The sequence below is a fragment of the Ursus maritimus genome, unplaced genomic scaffold, assembly GCF_017311325.1.
Source record: "Ursus maritimus isolate PB19 unplaced genomic scaffold, ASM1731132v1 scaffold_5, whole genome shotgun sequence".
Classification (NCBI taxonomy): Eukaryota; Metazoa; Chordata; class Mammalia; order Carnivora; family Ursidae; genus Ursus; species Ursus maritimus.
This window is the reverse complement of record NW_024426663.1, coordinates 85,811,532-85,821,758: the sequence shown is the minus strand read 5'-3', so window position 1 is coordinate 85,821,758 and position 10,227 is coordinate 85,811,532. Positions and strand designations below refer to the sequence as shown.

General features: G+C 35.5%; 1 protein-coding gene across 1 annotated transcript; it reads left to right on the top strand.

The window, feature by feature from the left end:
* Positions 1-489: 489 nt before the first annotated feature.
* LOC103680598 (olfactory receptor 14A16-like) lies at positions 490-1,939 on the top strand. The gene has a single exon (XM_008710097.1). The coding sequence runs from the start codon at positions 1,007-1,009 to the stop codon at positions 1,937-1,939; it is 933 nt and encodes a 310-aa protein (XP_008708319.1). The 5' UTR covers positions 490-1,006.
* The last annotated feature ends 8,288 nt before the right edge of the window (positions 1,940-10,227 follow it).

Here is a 10,227-nt window from a genome sequence, read left to right as displayed (position 1 = left end):
GGAATGTACCCAATTAGTATTTTTTATGAACAAGAATAAATTATATTATTAGAAGTTACCTACAATTTCAAGAATTGCAAAACAGCTCAAAGACAATACAATGCAACAATGATCTAATGCAAAAAAAAAAAAAGGAAGAAAGAAAAGAAGGGAAAAGAAAAGAAGAGATGAGAGAAATAAAAGAAAAGAGAAGAGAAAAAAAAGGAAGGAAGGAAGAAAGGAAGAAAAAAAGAAAGTTTAAGACACAAAGAAAAAAATATTACCATTTGGCAGTTTTTCAAAATTTTCTGACTCAGGCACACTGAAGGCAGATGGCAACTGGATAAGTAGAAGAAATGATGCTTGTTAAAGACCTTCTTGTTAATGAATTATGCTGTGTTTTTTGTTTTTGTTTTTGCTTGTTTTTTTTTTTTTTCCCATGGAGCCCAATGTAGGGCTTGAAATAATGACCCTGAGATCATGACCTGAGCTGAAATGAAGTGTCAGACACTGAACTCACAGCCATCCAGGTGCCTGGCTGGGTGTTTTTATATGCATTATTCAATTCAATCAGATGAGAAACCTCACTCTGTACATAGAATAAACTGATACTCAGATAATTTATTAAGAATTAAAAAGCTAGTAAATGAGTAAGATGAAATTTATATTTGGCACTGATTGCTCACATTCCATGGCTTTCCTCATTACCTATCACAATATACATTATGAAAAATTCCATCTGAGTGAGATACAGAGTGTAGTTCTTGATCTAGATAGGTGGATGAGGTAGATGACTTGGAAAGGACTGACACCCCTTTCAGTCATACTGCAGTGTGATCAACTGTGGTTCAATGACGTCAATGGAGGCTTTCTGGTGTTAGTCTCACGTGGTCTTATATATTTTGATAGTTGCATATGACAGTAAGAGAAAGGGAAATTGAGAAAATACAATAGTAAATTCTTCTCAACTGAGTCTTAAGTTGCTTACTTTATTTTTTTTAGAGTAACTGATTAAACATCAAGAGAAATGGACAACTTCACCTCCGAGAGCACATTCTTCCTCATGGGCTTCTCTGATGTTAGGGAGTTCCAGATCTTACACGCAGTGCTATTTTTGCTAACTTACCTGGCAGCTCTACTGGGGAATCTTCTCATTATCACCCTTACCACCAAGGATCATCGGCTCCACACCCCTATGTACTTCTTCTTGAAAAACTTGTCCTTTCTGGATCTCTGCCTGATTTCCATCACTGTCCCCAAATCCATCATGAACTCTCTAATGAATCATAACACAATTTCATTCCTTGGATGTGTTTCACAGGTATTTTTCTTCTTTCTCTTAGCCAGTACAGAAGTAGCACTCCTCACAGTCATGTCCTATGACCGCTATGTTGCCATCTGCCATCCTCTCAGATATGACATCATCATGGGCCACGGAGCCTGTGTGCAGATGGTCACCACTTCATGGTTCAGTGGAGGTCTCAATGCAATTCTGCATACAGCTTCTACCTTTTCCATACCCATGTGTGGGCCTCCTGAAATTCATCAGTTCTTCTGTGATGTCCCACAACTGCTCTCTCTTGCCTGTTCATATAATATTGGGGAATTAGTAGTCATTGGGCTCAGCCTGGTGTTAGATTTTGGCTGTTTTGTGTTTATTGATATTTCTTACATTTATATATTCTCCACTGTGCTAAGGATGCCCTCCAAAGAAGGCAGGCACAAAGATATCTCCACATGTCTGCCTCACCTCCTTGTTGTGACTCTGTTTCTCTCTTCTGGATTTTTTGCCTATTTGCATCCTTTACCCAAATCTCCATCACTCTTAGACTTGCTCATTTCTGTATTCTATACTGTGGTGCCACCCACCATGAACCCCCTCATCTACAGTCTGAGAAATAAGGATATAAAGATGGCACTAAGGAAATTGATAATGAACAGATACAATCTATCAAAATAAGGAGTTAATATCACAGACAACATGATCTATATATTCATGGACATAATTATATGAACAATCTGTTGCATAGTCTGGTGATAACATTGGATATGTAGAGTACGAATATCATAAAAAATCTCATTGTATTCATTAAACTCTTAGGAAAAGCAATATGTATAATGACATGACATAATATGCATAATGCATTCTCAAATGAAAAGAAATAGACAAAGGTAGGTGATACCTGTACAGCATTGTGAATGTATTAAATGTCACTAAATTGTGCATGTTTTAGTGTTTAATTTCAAATTATGCTGATTTCACTTCACCAACAAGGCAGAACAAAACAAAAACAAAAACAAAACAAAACAAACAAACAAAAAACAACACTGCTCTTGTCCATCTGTCTTCCGCTTTTCTTACTCACGCCTATTATATTCTATTTTCTGGCATCACATGTGTCCTTGAAATTTAGTGAGAAGACACGGATATACAAAAATTTAACTTTACTTTAAAGAGATACATATGCTTGCAGTAATAATTTTTCAAGTCTTTATTTAAATTCCAGTCACTTAATATACAGTGTAATATCAGTTTCAGGTGTAGAATTTAGTGACTCAACACTTACATATAACAACCTGTGCTCATTACATTTGCCCTCCTTAATTCCTATCACCAATTTAACCCATCCCCCTATCCACTTCCCCTATGGTAACCATTAGTTTGTTCTCTATAGTTAAGAGTCTGTTTCTTGGCGGATAAAAACAGAGGAAAGCCAATAAAACATATCTTAATTATAGAGGGCTTATATTAATATTAAAACAAGTGCCAGGTTGAAAAAAAATAAAATTGATAAACCCTTAGCCAGAATTATAAAAAATAAAAGAAAAAGGACCCAAATCAATAAAATCACAAATGAGAGAGGAGAAATAGCAATAAACAATTGCCTGAGAATATTATGAAAAATTATGTGCCAAAAAATCAGAAAATCTGGAAAAATGGATAAATTCCTAGAAACATGTACAGTAACACACTCAAAAAGGAAGAAATGAAAAACATGAATGTACAAATACCAGCAAAGATATTGAATCAGAAAAAAAAATTCTCAACAAACAAAAATCCAGGGTCAGAAGTCTTCACAGGGGAGTTCTACCAAATATTTAAAAAAGAGTTAATACCTATTCTTCTCAGACTATTAAAAAAATAGAAATGGAAGGAAAACTTCCAAATTCATTTAATGAGGCTAGCAGTACCGATTCCAAAACTAGACAAAGACCCCACTAACAAAGAGAATTACAGGCCAATATCCTTGATGAACATGGTTGCAAAAATTCTCAACAAAATAATAGCAATTCCAGCAGTATATTAAAAGAATCATTCACCATGATCAAGTGGGATTTATTCCTAGGCTGGAAGTGTTGTTCCATATTCACAAATCATAGGACATGATACACCACATTAGTAAAAGAAAGGATAAATACCATATGATCCTTTCAATAGATGTAGAAAAGACATTTGATAAAATACAACATTCACTCATTAAAAAAGAAAACTCAACAAATTAGGGAGAAAGGGAACACACCTGAACATGAAAAAGGTCATATATGAAAAACTTCACAGCTAATAAAATCCTCAAGTGGGAAAATCTGAGAGCTCTTCCTCTAGGTTCAGGAACAAGACAGAGTTTCCACTCTCACCACTGTTATTTAACATAGTATTGGAAGTCCTAGCAAAGCAATCAGACAACAGAAAGAAATAGAAGGCATCCAAATTGGCAAATAGGAAGTCAAACTTACACCATTTGCAGATAACATGATACTCTATATAGAAAACTCAAAAGACAATGAAAAAAATTGCTAGAACTGATACACAAATTCAGTAAAGTCACAAGATACAAAATTGGCATACAGAAACCCACTGCATTTCTATACACCAATAATGAAGCAGCAGAGAGAGGAATAAAGGAATCAATCACATTTACAATTGCACCAAAAACTGTAAGATATCTAGGACTAAACCCAACCAAGAGGTAAAACTTCTGTATTGTGAAAACTATAAAATACTGATGAAAGAAATTGAAGAGGACACAAAGAAATATAAGAGCATCACATGCTTATGCTATAGAAAGAACCCAAAGTCCATTGGCTGATGAATGATAAAAAAGATGATATATACCAGTATGAAGTGGAATATTGCTCATAAAAATGAAATCTTGTCATTTGCAACAATGTAGAAAGAGTTAGAGAATGTTATGCTAAGCAAAATAAGTCAGAGAAAGACAAATACAACATGATTTCACACATATGTGGAGTTTAAGAAACAAAACAGATGACCATATTAAAAAGAGAGAGAGAGAGACAGAGAGAGAGAGGCAAACCAGGAAACAGAATCAACTATAGAAAACAAACTGAGGGTTTAACGGAGGGCAAGTGTGCAGGGGGGAGTTAAACAGGAGATGGCTTTTAAGGAGGGCAATTGTAGTGATGAGTGCTGCATGTTGTATGTAAGCGATGAATCACTAAATTAGTTTCAGGTGTACAATTTAGTGATTCAAAAGTTGTGTACAACACCCAGTGCTAATCACAAGGGTACTCCTTAATACCCATCACCTATTTAACCCATATTATACCAATCTCCCCTCTGGTAACAACCAGTTTGCTCTCTATAATAAAGACTCTCTTTCTTGGTTTGCCTCTCTCACTCTTTTATCCCTATTTTCCTTTGTTTTATTATTATTTTTAATTCCACAAATAAGTGAAGTTATATGGTATTTTTCTTTCACTAAGTGAATTATTTCACTTAGCAGAATACCTTCTAGTTTCATCCACATCATTGCAAATGGCAAGATTTTATTCTTTTTTTTTTTTTTGGCTCACTAATGTTCCATCATATATACATATACACATATATAGTATATGTATCTTCTTTATCCATTCATCATTTGATGGACATATGGGCTCTTTTGTGTTTTTAGTTTCAATATCATTTATTTCTGCTGTAATCATTGTTATTTCTCTCCTTCTGCTGGCTTCATGCTTTGTTTATATTTTCCCCTAGGCCTTTTAGGTGTAATGTTAAGTTGATTTTTTGAGATCTTTCTTTTTTATTGAGGTAGGCGTGTTTTGCTATATACTACCATCTCAGGATCCCATTTGCTGTATCCCAGTGGTTTTGAACCATTCTGTTTTCATTTTCATTTGTTTCCATGCATTTCTTTATTTCTTCTTTGTTTTCCTGGATGATCCTTTCATTATTTAATAGCATGTTGTTTAACCTCTATGCATTTGAGGTCTTTCCATTTTTTTTTCTGGTGATTGACTTCCTGTTTCATAGTTCTGTGGTAAAAAAAAAATATGCATGCTATTATATCAATCAACTTCCTGTTTCATAGTTCTGTGGTAAAAAAAAATATGCATGCTATTATATCAATCGTTTTGTACTTTTTGAGTTTTGATTTGTGACAGTATAAGAACTATTCTGGAGAATATCTCATATGCACTTGAAAAGCTTGTGTATTCTGCTGCTTTAAAACAGAATGTTCTGAATATATGTGTTAAATACATCTAGCCCAGTTGTGTCACTAAAACCCATTGTTTCATTGTTGATTTTCTGCTTAGGTAATCTGTATTGATGTAAGTGGAGTGTTGAATTCCCCTACTGTTAGTGTATTATTATCAATGAGTTCCTTTATGTTTGTTATTAATTGTTTTATATATTTGGGTTTTTGCATGTTGGGTGCATAAATATTTACAATTGTTAGGTCTTCTTGTTGAATTGTCCCCTTTAGTACGATGTTGTGTCCTTCTTCAACTCCTGTTACAGTCTTTGGTTTAAAATTTAGTTTGTCTGATATAAGTATTTTTACTCAGTCTTTCTTTTATATCCACTTGCATGTAAATCTTTCTTTTTCTCTTCATTTTCAATCTGCACATGTCTTTACATCTAAATTGAGTCTCTTGCAGGCAGCATATTTATGGGTCTTGTTTTTTGTTGTTCTTGTTGTTTCAAGTTTTCAAATTCAAGTTAGTTAACATAAAGTGTAATATTGATTTCAGAAATAGAATTTAGCAATTCATCACCTGCAAATAACACCCAGCGCTCATCAAAAGTGTCATCCTAGTACCCATCACTAATTTAGCCTATCACCCACTCCTCTCTCCTCCAGGAACCCTCAGTTTGTTCTCTATAGTTGATCCTCTTGAGGATCCCTCTAGTGGATTACCTTCCTCTCTGTTTTTCCCCCTTCCTCTTTGTTCATCTGTTTTCTTCCTGAAATTTCACATATGAGTGAAATCATATGGTATTTTTCTCTCTCTGATTGACTTATTTTGCTTAACATAATACACCCTAGCTCCATCTACATCATTGCAAATGTCAAAATTTGATTCTTTTTGATGGCTAACTAATATTCTATCATATATATGATACACACACACCCCTTCTTTATTCATCATTGGATGAGCATATGGACAACTGACCTCTTTCCATAATTTGGCTATTATTGATAATGCTGGTATAACATCAGGGTGTATGTGCCCCTTTGAGCCAAAATATTTTTTATCCTTGTGTAAACACCTAGTAGTACAATTGTTGGTTCACAGGGTATTTCTATTTTTAGCTTTTTGAGGAAGCTCTATTTTGTTTTCCAGAGGCTGTTTTTTGTTGTTGTTGTTGTTTTATTTTGTTTTTTTTAAATCAACTCTGATGCTCTATGATTTCTGTTTGGCTAATTTAGTCCATTTACATTCAGAGTAATTATTGATAGATGTGTATTTAGTGTCATTTTATTACCTATTTTTTCATTGTTTCTGGAGATTTTTCTCTGTTCCTTTCTTCTCTGTGTCACTTTTTGTCCTTCCTTACCATTGAAAGTATCCTCTTTAATATTTCTTGCTGGGTTTTTTTTAAAGGATTTTTAAATATTTATTTATTTTAGAGAGGGAGAGAAAAGAGGGGAGGGGCAGAGGGAGAGAGGGAATCCTCATGCAGATTCACTGCTAGCAGGGAGTCCAATGTAAGGCTCAATCCCAGGACCCTGAATTCATGACCTGAGCCAAAATCAACAGTTGGACAATCAACCGACTGAGCCACCCAGGTTCCCAGCAGGGCTGGTTTAATAGTCATAAACTCCTTTACATTTTTTGAAACTCTTCGTGTTCTTTCTATTCAAAGGTCTGACTTGCTGGATTTTTCCCATTCATCTCTTTGAATATATCATGCCACTCACTTGTGGCTTGCTATGTTTTTGTTGAGAAACCTGCAGGTATCCTCATGGGTCTTTCCTGGAAAGTTAAGGACTTGTTTGCCTTTCTGTTTTTAATTTTTTTTTCTTATTATATTATGTTAGTCACCATACAGTACATCCCTAGTTTTTGATGTAAAGTTCCATGATTTATTACTTGTGTATAACACCCAGTTTTTAAGAATTTTTCTTCTTCTGGAAAACAGTGTGGAGGTCCCTTAAAAAGTTAAAAGTTGGCCTACCCTATGATCCTGCAATTGCTCTACTGGGTATTTACCCTAAAGATACAGATGTAGTGAAGAGAAGGGCCATATGCACCCCAATGTTCATAGCAGCATTGTCCACAATAGCTAAATCGTGGAAGGAGCTGAGATGCCCTTCAACAGATGACTGGATTAAGAAACGGATAATGGCTTGCACCTGGGGTGGCAACAGGGATGATAAGAAGTGAACGAATGATAGAATCATTCTGAAGGCAGAGTTAATAGAAATTGGAGATAATGCTAAGTGAAATAAGTCAAGCAGAGAAAGACAATTATCATATGGTTTCTCTCACCTATGGAACATAAGAACTAGGAACATTGGTAGGAGATGAAAGCAATAAAGAAAGGGCGGGTAATCAGAAGGGGGAATGAAGCATGAGAGACTATGGACTCTGAGAAACAAACTGAGGACTTCAGAGGGGAGGGGGTTGGGGGAATGGGATAGGCTGGTGATGGGTAGTAAGAGGGCACGTATTGCATGGTGCACTGGGTGTTGTACGCAACTAATGAATCATCAAACTTTATATCAGAAACCGGGGATGTACTGCATGGTGACTAACATAATATAATAAAAAATCATTTAAAAAATCTAATCTCAAGAATGTAGTTTATGGGAGATTACTGACTCAATTAAACATTCCAATTTCAGAATCATCGGCATCCCTGAGGGGGTGGAGAAAAACAGAGGTCTAGAAGAGATATTTTAAAAAATTGTAGCTGAAAACTTCCCTAATCTAGCAAAAGAAATAAGCATTTGTGTCCAAGAGGCAGAGAGGACCCCTCCCAAATTCAACCATGACAAACCTACGCCACGTCACATCATAGTGTAATTCACAAATATTAGATCCAAGGATACAGTATTGAAAGTGGCCAGGGAAAAGAAATTTCTCACCTACCAAGGTAAAAGTATCAGGATTATGTAAGACCTGTCTACACAGACCTGGAATGAGAGAAAGGGTTGGGGGGGCATTTTTAAAGCTCTTTCAGAGAAAAACATGCAGCCATAATCCTTTATCAAGCAAGACTGTCATTCAGAATTGATGGAGAGATAAGGACATTCCAGAATCGCCAGTCATTGTCCAATTTCGTAACCACGAAACCCGAACTACAGGACATATTAGGGGGGTTTATAAAAGTAAAAAGTTTCCAAGACTGATATAGAACAGACAGTTACAATCTATAGAAACAAAGACTTCACAGGAAACATGACATCATTAAAATCATATCTCTTAATAAACACTCTGAATGTGAATGGCCTAAATGCTCCCATAATATGACACAGGGTTGCAGATTGGATAAAAAGACATGACCCATCCATTTGCTGTCTAGAAGAGACTCATTTTGAACATAAAGATACCTCCAGACTGAAAGTGAAGGGATAGAAAACCATATTTCATGCCAATGAACCTCAAAAGAAAGCTGGAGTAACAATTCTCATATCAGACAGATTGGATTTTATACTAAAGACTGCAGTTAGAGATACAGAAGTGCACTATATTATTCTTAAAGGTTGTATCCAACAAGTGGATATGACAATTATAAATATATATGCCCCTAACAGGGGAGCAGCAAGATACATAAGCCAACTCTGAACGAGATTAAAAAGACCTATAGATAAAAATACGTTAATAGTAGGGGACCTCAACACTCACTCTCAGCAGTAGACAGATCACCTAAGCAGAAAATCAACAAAGAAACAAGAGCTTTGAATGCCATACTAGACCAGATGGACCTCATAGATATATATAGAACACTACACCCCCAAACAACAGAATACTCATTCTATTCGAATGCACAGGGAACATTCTCCAAAATAGACTATGTTCTGGGTCACAAAACAGGTCTCAACTGATACCAAAAGACTGAAATTATTCCCTGCATATTCTCAGACCACAATACTTTGAAATTGGAACTCAATCACAAGCAAAAATTTGGAAGAAACTAAAACACTTGGAGACTAAGAACCATCCTGCTCAAGAATGATTTGAAACCAGGAAATCAAAAATCAATTTAAAGAATTTATGGAGACCAACGAGAATGAAAGCATAATGGTCCAAAACCTATGGGATACTGCAAAGGCAGTCCTAAGGGGAAAATACATAGCCATCCAAGCCTCACTCAAAAGAATAGAATAATCTACAATGCAGTTTTTATATTCTCACCTCAAGAAAGTGGAACAGTAACAGAAGAACAGTCCTAGTCCATGCACAATAAAGCAGTTGATCAAGATTAGAGCAGAGATCAAGGAATTAGAAACCAGGAGCACAGTAGAGCAGATCAACAGAGCTAGAAGCTTGTTCTTTGAAAGAATAAATAAGATTGATAGGCCATGGGCCAGACTTATCTGAAAGAATAGAGAAAGGACAAAATTAATAAAATTTTGAATGAAAAGGGAGATGTCACAAAAAAACACCAATGAAATTGGAAGTATAATTAGAAACTTTTATCAACAGTTTTATGCCAATAAATTAAGCAATCTGGAAGAAATGGAGGCCTTCCTGGACACCTATAAATTACCAAGACTGAAACAGAAAGAAATTGATTTTTTAAACAGGCCAATTAAGTATGAAGAGATTGAAACAGTGATGAAAAACCCTCCAAAAAACAAAATGCCAGGGCCTGATGGATTCTCCGGGGAATTCTACCAAACATTCAAAGAAGAAATAATACCTATTCCCCTAAAGCTATTGCAAAAAAACAGAAACAGAAAGAAAGCCACCGAACTCTTTCTATGAGGCCAATATTACCTTGATCCCCAAGCCAGGCAAAGACCCCATCAAAAAGGAGAATGACAGCCTGATTTC

Bases quoted from the DNA above. Each gene is read 5' to 3' on its own strand.
- LOC103680598 (XM_008710097.1), top strand. From the start codon at position 1,007: ATGGACAACTTCACCTCCGAGAGCACATTCTTCCTCATGGGCTTCTCT.